At 41.0% G+C, this 13,841-nt stretch overlaps 1 protein-coding gene across 1 annotated transcript; it reads right to left on the bottom strand.

Moving 5' to 3' along the window:
* Nucleotides 1–2,731: 2,731 nt before the first annotated feature.
* LOC103086309 (ankyrin repeat domain-containing protein 7) lies at nucleotides 2,732–13,037 on the bottom strand (the record flags this gene model as incomplete). The annotated part of the gene is given in 7 exon segments (XM_007466911.1): nucleotides 2,732–2,777; nucleotides 2,779–2,869; nucleotides 3,564–3,670; nucleotides 4,618–4,791; nucleotides 4,952–5,066; nucleotides 12,805–12,940; nucleotides 12,992–13,037. Coding segments are annotated over 7 exon segments (715 nt in total), but the record flags the coding sequence as incomplete, so codon positions are not given.
* Between the last annotated feature and the right edge of the window lie 804 nt (nucleotides 13,038–13,841).

The raw sequence follows: 13,841 nt of genomic DNA on the forward strand, positions 1-13,841 counted from the left end.
TATATTGTGCCACTCCCTTCTGCAGAGTTTCTGCTGAAAAGTCAGCTGAAAGCCTTATGGGAGTTCCCTTGTATGTAACTTGTTGCTTTTCCCTTGCTGCTTTTAATATTCTCTCTTTATCTTTAGTTTTTGCCATGTTGATTACAGTGTGTCTTGGTGTGTTCCTCTTTGGGTTAATCCGTATGGGACTCTCTGCCCTTCCTGGACTTGGAAGCTGTTTCCTTTTCCATGTTAGGGAAGTTTTCAGCTATTAGGTCTTCAAATATATTCTCAGCCCCTTTCTCTCTTCTCCTTCTGAGACCCCTATAATGTGAATATTAGTGTGGTTGATGTTGTCTCAGAGATCTCTTAAACTCTTTTCATTCTTTTTTCTGTTCAGCATCAGTGATTTCTACTACTCTATCTTCCAGCTCACTGATCCATTCCTCTGTATCATTTAGTCTACTGTTGATACCTTCTACTTGATTGTTCGTTTCAGTCATTGTATTCTTCAACTCTGTTTGGCTGTTCTATATTTTCTAACACCTTGTTAAAAACTTCTAAATTCTCAGTCTGTGCATCCATCTTCTGAGTTCTTTGATCATTGTTACAATCACTACCCTGAACTCTTTCTCGGGTAGATTCCCTATCTACTTCACTTAGTTATTCTGAGATTTTATCTTATTCGTTCATTTGGAACATGTTCCCTTTTACCTCATTTTGCCTAATTCACTTTTTATTTTTATGTATCTGGTAGGTTGGTTATATTTCCTTGGATAAGTGGCCTTTTTGTAGACCTATGCATCCCAGCAGTGCACTCTCCTCTTGTCACCATAGCTATATGCTCTAGGGGTGCCCATTATGTGGGCTGTATGAGTCCTTCTATTGTGGCAGGCTGATGACTATGGGCAGTCCTGTAGGCTTGGTTGGCCCCTGGTCTGGTTTGTTGCCAGGCCCTGCCCCACTGGTTGGCATGGCCAGGTTATGAGGTGGCTGACTATAGAACCCTGGGGGGGCCCTGTAGCTAGTGCTGGCTCCCTAGTGGGCAAAGTCAGGGTCCAGAAGCCCCTGGTGCTATTGCCTGCCCACTGGTGGATGAAACCAGGTCTTGGGGCTAGTGCAAGCCTACTGGTGGGCAGAGCTGGATCCTGGGGTCTGGTGGCAGGTCCCAGGAGTCCCAGAGCTGGTGTCAAATTGCTGGTGGGTGGGGCCACTTCCTGACACAGTTGGCTACAGGGTCCAGGGTGTCTTCAAGCTTGTGTTGGCCTGGTAGTAGGTGGGACCAGGGCCCAGCTGGTCATAGGGCAGGATTTGGCCTGCTGGTGGAGGGGCTGGATTTGTAGGTTGCAGTGCTGTGGTTGTCTTGTGGCTGCTCTCTGCCTGCTGGTGGGTGAGGTTGGTCCCAAGGCTAAAACATGCTTGCTGGTGTGTGAGACCAGGTCCCTGGGCAGGGTCTGGCCTGCTAGTGGTGGGCCAGGTCCACAGGCTACAGGGCTGCAGTTGTCTTGTGGCTGGTGTCTACCCACTAGTGGGTGGAACTGGGTCCTAGGGTCTCTGGCTGGAGGGCCCTGGGGGTCCCAGGTCTAGTGCCTATGCACTGGAGTGTGGGCCTGGGTCCTGGGCCTTCTGGTGAGCAGAGCCCTGTCGAGGGGCAGCTGTGGGCTCAGGAGATCTTAAAGTAGCCTGTCTGCTATGGGTTGGGCTGTGTTCCTGCCCAGTTAATTAATTGCTTGACCTGAGGCATCCAGTACTGGTGCCTACAGACTGTTGGGCCAGGGCAGCACTGCATCCTGAGGCCAGTAAGCTAGATGAATGATTCCAGAATGGTGCTTGCCAGCACCAGTGTCCATGTGATCGAACAAGCTCCCAAAATGGCTGCCCCCAGTGTCTTTGTCCCCAGGGTGAACTCTAGTTGCCTCCTGCCTCTCCTGGAGACTCTCCAAGAACAGCAGCTGGTCTGACCCAGGCTCCTTTCAAATTACTGCTTCTGCCCTGGGTCCTGGAGAGTGTGAGACTTTGTGCGCATCCTTTAAGAGAGAAGTCTCTATTCCCCCCAGCCCTCTGGGACTCCTAAAAATAAGACCTGCTGGCCTTTAAAACCAAATGCTCTGGTGGCTTGTCTTCCTGGTGCAGGACCGCCAGGCTGGGAAGCCCGATGTTGGGCTTGGACTCCTCATTCCCTTGGGAGAACCTCTGCAATTTTAATTATTCTCCTGCTTGTTGGGCACCCACCTTGGGGTATGGGACTTGACTATATCATGATTCTGCCCCTCCTACCCATCTAGTTGTGGTTCCTTCTTTACATTTTTAGTTGTAGAAGATCTTTTCTGGTAAATTCCAGTCTTTTTCATCAATGATTGTTTTGTAAATAGTTGTAATTTGTGTATGCCCATGAGAGGAGGTGCACTCGGGGTCTTTCTACCCAGCCATCACTGCCAATCTCCTCTATTGCCCATATGTTTTATTAATGGTATGTCACGAGTTGCTGGAATCCCTGTTCTGGCATACTTCAAATTCGCATGCCACTGGGAATTTATTAATCTGTAGACTCAAGCCTACCTGCAGTTCTTATATTGATTAGGTCCTATATTGCTGTTCTTATATTGACAGCGAAAATCAAGCATTCCTGGATCCATGGGTCCAGAGTTCTTCATGTGTTTACCCCATTGTGTGCTTTGTACTTTGGGGTTCATGTTTCTTTCCTTATGCTCAAATTCCACAGAATTGTTAAAAGATATGCAGTATCACTTACATAGTAAAACCATTGAAAGAAGCATATTCCTCAGCTGTGAATCCATAAATATCTTGACAAGATAGGTTCACCTCTTGCTGAAGAAGAAGACTGACTAAACTTGTTGGTTCATCACTGAGAGCAATCATAAGGGCTGTTCTGGAGCAAGAGATATAAATGTGTCCATTTATGAATCTTAACCATGTCTTGTACTTTTTAAAAAATGAGTCTTCTAAATTTACTGTTTAAATGTATGATCAGGAAAAGAGTTGGGGCAAGAAGGTAAAATGTGGGGCAGATCTCCTCAGAAAGGTGTGCTAATCACAGATCATATCATGAAGTCTAAAGATAAGAGTCTCTAGGAAGCAGCTAGCTCAGTGGTTTTCAACACCTCCTGGGAACACTAGTGTTTTCCAGGAGATGTCTCAAAAATTCTATGGAGGGGAGTGTCTGGGACTCTGGGTACCCTATCCCCATTTAACTAGAGCATCTGGGATTTAGAGATTGAGTTTCTGTGTAAGATTCTAATCTTAATTAGATTAGATTAATGTTAAAAAAAATAATAGCAATAATAACATACCAATCTGGCCCAACTGTTTGATTTTGCAGATAGAAAAATAGATCCTGGGAATCTAGGTAATTTGTCCAAAATCATATGGCCAAATCTTTTCAGTTTCAAAAATATGTCTCATATATACATATATGATATATATATAGGCTTACTTCAAACTGAGGTCAAGAGCAGCCTGGAGTATTTAAGTAATGAGCACCTAGAATTTAACATATGTGTGCATGTGTATACATTCCTGTTAGATAGCTATAGTTATATGCTCTTATTGAACATTAATTATACCTTTGATTCTTATCTGAAGCATTCACATCTGCCCCACTCTTCAGAAGAAATTCTACCATTTCTGCATTATTTTCAGTAATGGCAAGTAAAAGTGGAGTATACCCATCCTGGAAAAATTATTTCAAAATGATTATTTAAAATATTGTACCAACATTGCATGCGTTTTAATTTAAGTTCAATTTAAAAAATAAGTATGCTTATAAGAAACCTCTGTAGTATCTTGTAATAACCTATAATTGAACAGAATCTAAAAAAGTATATATGCCTGTCAAAAATCAAAATAAAATTATAAAAATTATAAAAATAAATAAATAATAATAAAATAAAATATAGTTGGCCAGTCAAAAAATAAAATTGAAGTTTCTGCTTTAGGCTTAATTCAAATTGTGGGCAAGAGCACTCTGGAGTATTTAATTACTGAGCACCTAGAATTTAACATAAATATTGCAAACCATCAATTCACATTTCATAATGTTGTTACAGCTGAGTTTCCTAGGGTTTCATTTAAACTTCCAAGGCTGGCACTTATTTTGGCCTGTCATGCAGATAAAGTATCAGTGAACTAAAGTGTTAGGAAGCTTAAAAACATATATAAGGAAGCTTAAAAACAGTTATCCATAAAGTCTTAATAGGTGACTTGGATTACTTTTAGTATAACAAGTGATTTTCTAATTTTACTCTATTATAATTATTCACGAGTATACAAATAAAATATAAAAGGACATAGTCTTCATGATTTTTAATCAATGTTCATTTATAGGGAAATCAAGTATTTCTCATGTGACGTACTTCTTTGAACAGTTATAATTGTTAAACCTCATGTTGCTTTGGAGGTCAAGATTATAATCTGAAATGAAATGGAGAAAGGTTTTTTTGAAAAGGAAAACCTTATCAGTATTTGATAATCTCATTCTCCTTCTCCTTCTCCCTAATTTCATTTTGTAAAATTCATGTTATATATAACATGTGTCTCAACAGATATAAATTATCTGCAATGAACACCTTCTTTTACTGCTTTCTAAAATATAATGTATTGTTTTTAACAGAAGACTACCTTATTTTGAGCTTCAAGATTAGCTTTGTGTTCAAGCAATTTTGCAACTAATGAGTCACTTTGATGACAAGCAGCATAATGAAGAGCAGTATTGCCATATAAATCCACCAGGTTTGGGTCTGCACCATGTTGTAGAAGAATAGTAGCACAACTCTCCTTGTCACACTGTACTGCCTGTCAGTACAAAAAGAATAGATGGGTAACCAATTTACTATTTAGGATCTGATATATTAAACTAATGTTTAATATTATGTTTTAAAATATGAAATATAACAAAGGTTAACTAGGAGAAGAACTCAAATGTAATTCAATTGAAAAGGAAAAATCAGCACACCTTAGTCAATGGAGATCTGTTTTCACCATCCCAGACATTTACTTTGCACTGTTTCTCAATTAAGAGGGATACAATATTTGAATATCCATTAGCACAGGCCAGGTGCAAAGCTGTTCTGTATCAATATAATGAAACACAAAGTTATAGATAAGTCTTACTTTGAGAAGTTATCTGCTATGCCCAAGAACATGCCAGATCATATATTATTAAGGTATTTGCTTTGTGTACTTATTTACATTTACACAAAATTTAATTAATTATAATTGCTTTTTACTGAATTAAAAGAGCTGTGCAAATGCCTGAAGATCAAATATTTAACTGGTTTCACTTCAAAGAAAATTTAACTATGCATTAAACAATAGGTTTTTTTCAAACACCAAAATGGAGTATGAGCCTTGGAGAATGATAAAATTAGACATCCAGTTATGTCTAGAAATGATCCCCAAAACCTAAGATACATGTGCCAGATAACAGGAGGAAAAGACATTGCCTATGTTTGCCTATTGCATGGCATACTACACCTAAGTGTGTGTTTCTCTTTGCTCAGCTATTAAAGTTGTCATTTGCATCTAAGAAGTGAACACAAAGGTGAAAGCCTAAGTACTCTTTAAGTTGTAGATCCCAACCTAATTTTCAGTTATTAAAATAATTTCTACTTCTCAAAGAACCGTATTCTATGTAGCCTCCCAGAAACCAAGCATATAGTCATGAAGTATGACGGATACTAATGAGCTCCATTTAAACTTTGTAGCTTTTAGCCTGGACTAACCCTCAATAGACTATTATTTATTTGTGAAGGTGATGTCTTTATATCCTTATTTTAAGATAATTTCATAATACAAAGTTTATATACAGAGAGCCCAGGTCCCGAACAAAAGATTTTAGATGCCATTTTCCCACTTCATTTTAGGTCCTCAGATGTACTTTATGGGTACGTAAACAGAACTGTTATTGACACTTAGAGTAGCAAAATGTAGCCCACAAGGACTTGAAAATAAGGTAACTTTCAAAGAACAAGGCTCATAAAATCCAAACATGATGATATAACTTACCATTTATGGGAGTAAACCCAAAAAATATAAAAATAATTTTGAACAATTTGGAAATACAAAAACTCCAATCAAGTTTACCTGAATATAATCTCTGGAAGGCAAGACTATAACTATAATTCAAAAAACCAGAAACCTAACCAATTATGTCATTTTCTCTGAAGAAAGACTGTACTCAGAAAGAGGATGGTCAGCTAAGTGATAGACTGAAACCAGAAGTTATCCATGATTAACATCCTTCATGGTAAAGAATATATGAATTTAAGGAGCCCATACTTCCCAGTCATTGGAAAGGAATACTTTGTCTTTCTGTAGAACAAAAATGATTCCTCAGACATCATGGTCTAGATGAAATATCCCTCAAAATGATCTACCTTGTTTTGCCACGATTCCATCCTTGCCAAACAAACTTCTGATAACTAATTTGGTTTCTCAGAAATCGTGACACAGGAAAAGCACTGATTAGCCTTTTTGTTGACATCCATAATTTGGCTTAAAGGTAATTTTCCTTATGTAATAGGAAGTTTCTCCAGTCTTCAACCTGAACATATGGGGCTGAAAGGCTTTAAGCTGACCTAAAATAAATCCTTGCAGTAGCATAGCAAATCCTAAAAAACATTTTGATCCATCCCCTTCACCCACTGTTATATATATCTCAAAATTTTAGTCTCAAGGAACGTAGGTGGCTTTTACTCAATCTTTAGATCTAATTCTCTTTCCAACTCCAGTTTCCTTTTTTCATTAAAACAAACAAACAAAAAGCAAAAACAAAACCAATTTCTCTTTCTCTGAGAGAAAGTAATTGGCATTTGAGTAATTCCCAGGAGGTGTTCCAAAAGTGGCTGCTGCGTGGCTGCTGCACGCCTGCTGAATATTTCACTCTTCCAATTGAAGTCTAAACCCTATGTGACAGGAGGACCTTCAAGATGGTGAAGGAATAAGATGGGGAGATCACCTTCCTCCCCACAGATACATCAAAAATACATCTACATGTGGAACAACTCCTACAGAACACCTACTGAACGCTGGCAGAAGGCCTCAGACTTCCCAAAACGCAAGAAACTCCTCACGTACCTGGGTAGGGCAAAAGAAAAAAGAATAAGCAGAGACAAAAGGATAGGGACGGGACCTGCACCAGTGGGAGGGAGCTGTGAAGGAGGAAAAGTGTCCACACACTAGGAAGCCCCTTCGCGGGCGGAGACGGGGGGTGGGTGGGGTAGAAGCTTCGGAGCCGCGGGGGAGAGCGCAGCCACAGAGGTGCGGAGGGCAAAGCGGAGAGATTCCCATGCAAAGGATTGGTGACGACCAACACACAACAGCCTGAGAATATTGCCTGCTCACCCACTGGGGCTGGGAGCTGAGGCTTGGGCTTCAGCAGTCAGATCCCAGGGAGAGGACTGGGGTTGGCTGCGTGAACACAGCCTGAAGTGGGTGAGTATGCCACAGCTAGCCGGGAGGGAGTCCGGGAAAAACTCTGGACATGCCTAAGAGGCAAGAGACCATTGGTTGTGGGTGTGTGAGGAGAGGGCATTCAGAGCATGGCCTAAATGAGCTCCAGAGATGGGCATGAGCTGTGGCTATCAGCGAGGACAACAGAAATGGGCATGAGACACTAAGGCTGCTGATGTAGCCACCAAGAAGCCTGTATGCAAGCACAGGTCACTATCCACACCTCCCCCCCCTCCCCCGAGAGCCTGTGCAGCCTGCCACTGCCAGGGTCCCGGGATCTAGGGACAACTTCCCTGGGAGAACACATGGCGGCCTCAGGCTGTTGCAATATCATGCTGACCTCTGCTGCCACAGGCTCACTCCACATTCCTTACCCCTCCCTCTCCCCAGCCTGAGCCAGAGCCCCCTAATCAACTGCTACCTTAACTCCGTCCTGTCTGGACGGGGAACAGACGCCCTGCGTGTAGGTGACCTACACACAGAGGCGGGGCCAAATCCAAAGCTGAACCCCAGGAGCTGTGCGAACAAAAAGAGAAAGGGAAATTTCTCCCAGCAGCCTCAGGAGCAGCGGATTAAATCTCCACAATCAACTTGACATACCCTGCATCTGTGGAATACCTGAATAGACAACAAGTCATCCCAAAATTGAGGCGGTGGACTTTGGGAGCAACTGTAGACTTTGGGTTTGCAATCTGCATCTAATTTGTTTCTGGTTTTATGTTTATCTTAGTTTAGTATTTAGAGCTTATTATCATTGGTGGATTTGTTTATTGATTTGGTTGCTCTCCTCCTGTTTTTTTTTATATATATATATTTTTTTTTTTTTTTTCCTCTTTCTCTTTTTGTGAGTGTGTATGTGTATGCTTCTCTGTGTGATTTTTCTCTGTATAGCTTTGTTTTGCCATTTGTCCTAAGGTTCTGTCTGTCCATTTTTGTTTGTTTTTTTAGTATGCTATTTAGCACTTGTTATCATTGGTGGATTTATTTTTTGGTTTTGTTGCTCTCTTCTTTCTTTCTTTCTTTTCTTTTATTATTTTTTTATTTTTAAAAATTTATTTTTGTTATTTTATTTTATTTTACTTTATTATTTTTTTCTTTTCTTTATTTTTTCTCCCTTTTCTTCTGAGGCGTGTGGCTGACAGTATCTTGGCGCTCCAGCCAGGCATCAGGCCTGAGCCTCTAAGTGGGAGACCTGAGTTCAGGACATTAGTCCACCAGAGACCAGGCCGCACGTAACATCAAATGGCAAAAGCTCTCCCAGAGATCTCCATCTCAACACTAAGACCCAGCTCAGCTCAACAACAAGCAGGCTACAGTGCTGGACACCCTATGCCAAACAACCAGCAAGACAGGAACACAGCCCCACCCATTAGCAGAGAGGCTGCCCAAAATCATAAGTTCACAGACACTCCAAAACACACCACCGGATGCAGTCCTGCCCACCAGAAAGGCAAGATCCAGCCTCATCCACCAGAACACAGGCACCAGTCCCCTCCACCAGGAGGCCTACACAACCCACTGAACCAACCTTACCCACTGGGGACAGAAACCAAAACCAACGGAAACTACGAACCTGCAGCCTGTGAGAAAGGGACCCCAAACACAGTAAGTTAAGCAAAATGAGAAGACAGAGAAATACACAGCAGATGAAGGAGCAAGGTAAAAACCCACCAGACCAAACAAATGAAGAGGAAATAGGCAGTCTACCTGAAAAAAATTCAGAATAATGATAGTAAAGATGATCCCAAATCTTGGAAACAGAATGGAGAAAATACAAGAAATGTTTAACAAGGACCTAGAAGAGTAGGTCCTTTGAGTAGTATGACTGAAAGTGTTCATTTGGAATTGAGCCTTCACCTACAAGGCAACCTATAGATCTGAGGGACTTTTTAAATAAAAACCATAAAAGTAATTTAATTTTATACCTAGGAGAGATACTAGACATCTTCAATTCACCTAGGAGAGATACTAGACATCTTCAATTCACTTTCAAACTCATTAGGCACAGAACTCAAAATAAAAATATAAATATTAGCTAAATAAGCAAAGCACATTAACAGGGAGCTCCTCTGGTTTAATAGGAAATAGTCTTCAATGGGGCTTTGCAGATCTTATCTAGTAATAGTTCTGATTTGACAAGATGAGGAGATGCAGGGAAGGCCTCAAATTCAGATTTTTATTCCCAAAACAGTGTTATTCCTACTGGGCCACTATGGCCTTCAAAACAACCTGCTCATTAACTGTCGTGGTGTTTCTCCCATTCTCTCCTAACCAGAAATTTCCACTTTTATTATCATTATTTTCACTAGAAAACATATTTAGAATATTATTTCAATAAGGCCATTATTTATATGTACATATACTTACATGAGGCATCAGGGACATTTGCACAATGCTTCTAAAATGAGTTTATGCAGCCCTCAATAAAACACTATAATTCACCTTTTAAAAAATTCAAATATCACAAAGCAGAAGTCTCCCATAATCATTCTCACTCTACCTACTTCCTCTGCCCAAATCTCGTCTCCTCTTCAGAAAGTGTTTTAACTTTAGTATGTATCCTCTCAGATTTGATCCCGTTCTCAGTCTTTCTACACACACACACAAATATTCAAATAGAATATAGAGTTTGAGACTTTTATTGAGGTATAATTTACAAAAAATTTAAGTGTACAGTTTTATGAGTTTTTTCCAATATATAGTCATAAAACTGCCACCATAAACGTAATAAAGAACATTCCTATCACTCTAAAAAGTTGCCTCATATCTCTTTACAATCAATCCCCCTTCCTCCAGTCCCCATATGAAACACCTGGTAACTACTAATTTGCTTTCTTTGGCTATAATTTTGCCTTTCTAGAATTTCATATAAAAGGAGTCACTTGATATATAGTCTTTTGTATCTGGTTTCTTTGACTTAGCAGGACACTTTCAAGATTCATCCATGTTGCATGTATCAGTAATTTCATTTCTTTTATTAATAAGAAATATCATTTTATTGCTGAATAATATATTTATCTATGTACGTATGTATATATATATATGTATTCATTCATCAAAAAATATTAATTCAGCACTTACTATGGCTAGGCAAGGTTCTAGGTGATGAAGATACAGCAGCAAATAAAACAAAAATACCTGACCTTATGGATCATACATGGCTAGTGGAAGAGGTCAACAAAAAAACTTAAAATACAAGGTACAACAGACAGTATTAAGTGCTAAAGAGAAAATTCAGGCAAGGAAGAGGAACAGAAAATGTCAGCATGGAGAGGGGGTGCAATTGTTGGAAGAGTAGCCAGGGAAGCTCTCACTGATAAGATGACAAACACCTGAAGGAAGTGAGACCAAGCCATGTGGATATCTGGGTGGGGAAGCACTCCAGGCAAAGGACCCAACAAGTCCAAAGACCCTAACTGCATGTCTGGCATTTCTGTGGACACTAAAAAGGCCAGGGTAACTGGAGATGAATGAAAGGGAGAGTTGTAGGAGCTAAGATCAGAGAGATAACAGGGAGGGGGGTGAAGGTTGTGTAGGGTTGTATGAGCCTTTGGAAGGACTTTGGCTTTTACCCCTAATGAGATGGAAATCCAGTGGATGTTGTTAAGACAAGGAAGGACATCACTTGACATACATTTTAGAGGATCATTCTGGCTAATGTATGGAGAATAAATTGGAAAGGTTAAAAGACAGAAAACTACCTGGGAGGCCACTGCAGTAATTCTCATTAAGATATGATGGTGGCTTTGACTACAATGGTACCTTTGAGGGTGGCAAGAAATGGCTGGATTTTAAACATGTTTTGAAGGTAGAACCAAAAAGATTTACTGTTGAACGAGATGAAGGATGTGAAAGAATGAGAGTAGTCAAGAATGACTCTAGGGGTTCTGGCCTAAACAACTGAAAGAAAGGATTTGGCATTTATAGAAAGAGAAGAGCAGATCTGAGGAGGAATAACAGGAGCGCAGTATGCGGATGTTTGAGATTCCTAAGCAGTGATGGGGTGGAGCTAGTGGCTCTCACAAGCCCATTGTTAAATTTTCAGGAATTATTCGAGCCACCTGACATCACATTGGTAGGTGGAAATCAGGGATTCTCTTCCCTTCTCCCCACCCCGACTCAAGAGCCTGTTATATAACATTTACCAGCACACCACAGCCTGTTAGATATACAAGTGATAGTGTAGGCATTTGTATATATATGAGTCTAGAGTTCAGGGGAGAGGTCTAGCTGGAGATTAAAAGTTGGAAGGCATTGGAATACAGTTACAGACGATCTCTCTTCATCAGGCAAGTGAGGATTAAGAGAGAGACAGAGAATTATTTTGAGGTCTGAGCCCTCAAATATTTACCAGTCAGGAAGATGAAGAGAAACAAGTAAAGGAGTCTGAAAAGAACTGTCCACAGAAGTAGAAGAAATGCCAAGTGAACCAAGTGTTCTGAAAGACAAGACGATATTTCAAATACTACTGATAGGAAAGTAAGAGACTTGGCTGAGATGCCTGCCAGGTACGACTGAGAACTGACCACTGAATAAAGTCATGTTGAGGTTATTGATGACCTTGTAAAGAAATTCAGAGGAGTGGTGTAGGATAAAAGTCAGATAAATTATTGAATAGATAACTCTGATTTTATTAAAAGAGGAGGTAAAACTATGAGCAAGTTGACACAGATCCTCCAACCATAGTTTCCAGTTGTCCTATTACAGTGAAAGATGACGCTTTATATACCCTATGACCTGAAAACTCCCCACAAGATTTTAAGGTAGGCACATATAGTATATATTTTCTGTTATTAATGCCAAATATATAACCTCTTCATTTCTTAACATATAAAATTAATTTTGTTTTTGCAGTAAGTGGTTGTTGATGAGCTTTTTGAAGATCCTCTACAACTGAAAAAAATTTTTCATAGGAGATCCACACTAAAAAGTTAATTGTTTTGCTCTTTCAAAGTCTTAAAATCTTAATAATCACTGTTCTGGGAAGTCGCCTCTACTCTTTTCCTATTGGTACATTAGCAATATGGGAAATCTTAGTGGCTGGGGACAGTATATACCAAAGAAGAAAAACCATAGCATGGGGAAAGGGTGAAGTGCCCAGTGGAGATTAAGGCAGTGGGAGGAGTGGAGGGAATTGGGAAGGACACAAATGCCCTCAGATACCCAGGTGAACATTTCTAAAACTAAGAAGCTAAAAGTTGGGGGTATGACCCTCTGCCAGTGGTTCCCAGACCTCTCCAGTATGGGAAACTCAGAGTGACAACCAGTGGGGTAGTCCAGACAAGTCCTGTTTCTGGTTAGAGGACCCAGTGGCCCCAGCTTCCCCTCCATGCTGCCCTTCATCACTCTGGTCACCTGTGTTCTCTGTCCCGCGTGTTCACATCATGTTTCTTGAGCTGAAGATACTCCTTCACCTTCTCTAAATCCCCGACTGAGGCAGCTTTGTGAAGTTTCTTTAAATCCTTATCTCTAAGGTTGTAGCCTGGCTGGGCTGGAGGACCGATACTGGCTGGCCCGCCTATGGGCAGGTGTGAGCAAGAACTGTGGGGCTCATCCTTCCTTCTCCATAATGTGAAAAGCTTCTTCATGGCGGCACAGGAAGCAGTCCTTCAGTCGGACCAGGATGTCCCTGGAGCTCCTAACTGCCCCACCTGCCTCTCCACCTTGGCCCTCTGGCTCGCGGGCCCCTCTGGCCAGGTAGGTCCTCCCCGCAGTGCTGGAGTCAAAGCCGGCTAGAGACCGTAAGTGGGCCAAAGATCAGAACCAGTGTGGGCGGCTTTTCCCAGTTGCCTAGCAACGCCCAGGGCCTCTGGCACCCGAGGTCGGGGCCCAGCCCCCGGGTTGCCCAGATACAGATTCTTCACTCAAGATCTAAGATTAAATGCTAACACTCTCAGTCTTCCTGTTAGATCCAGCATCTTTGGGTAGAAACCTATCAACTTTCTTTCAAATACCCCTTTCCCTTCAAGGATAGACCTAGTAGCTTGAACTCTTGCAAACCAAGATTTACCTTCCTCCTAGTGGAGATGAACCTCCTCCAGTGATCTTGCCTCCAGCCTACTCCCTGCCTCTCACCAACATGGTTCACAAGGCGCAACTCACTTTTAACAATAACTGAGATCCCTTCATAATCTCAATTTCAAACATACTTTTGAATACCATCTCTCATATTTTAGCTCACTCTCTCATCACAAAATCCAAAAATCCTTCTAACTCACTGCAACTACAGTCCATTAATTCTGCCACATTTCACTGACCTTGACTACCCCACTCTGTGTTCTCACTTCCCTACTTAAGTAGATTAAATTCCATGGTTAATCATTATCACTCTCATGCATATACCTTCAGCATGTTTGCCCCCATTCCTTTTCTTACTTGTCTACCTAAACCAC

This window comes from Lipotes vexillifer, unplaced genomic scaffold (genome assembly GCF_000442215.2).
Source record: "Lipotes vexillifer unplaced genomic scaffold, Lipotes_vexillifer_v1.1 scaffold906, whole genome shotgun sequence".
In the NCBI taxonomy this organism is placed as follows: domain Eukaryota; kingdom Metazoa; phylum Chordata; class Mammalia; order Artiodactyla; family Lipotidae; genus Lipotes; species Lipotes vexillifer.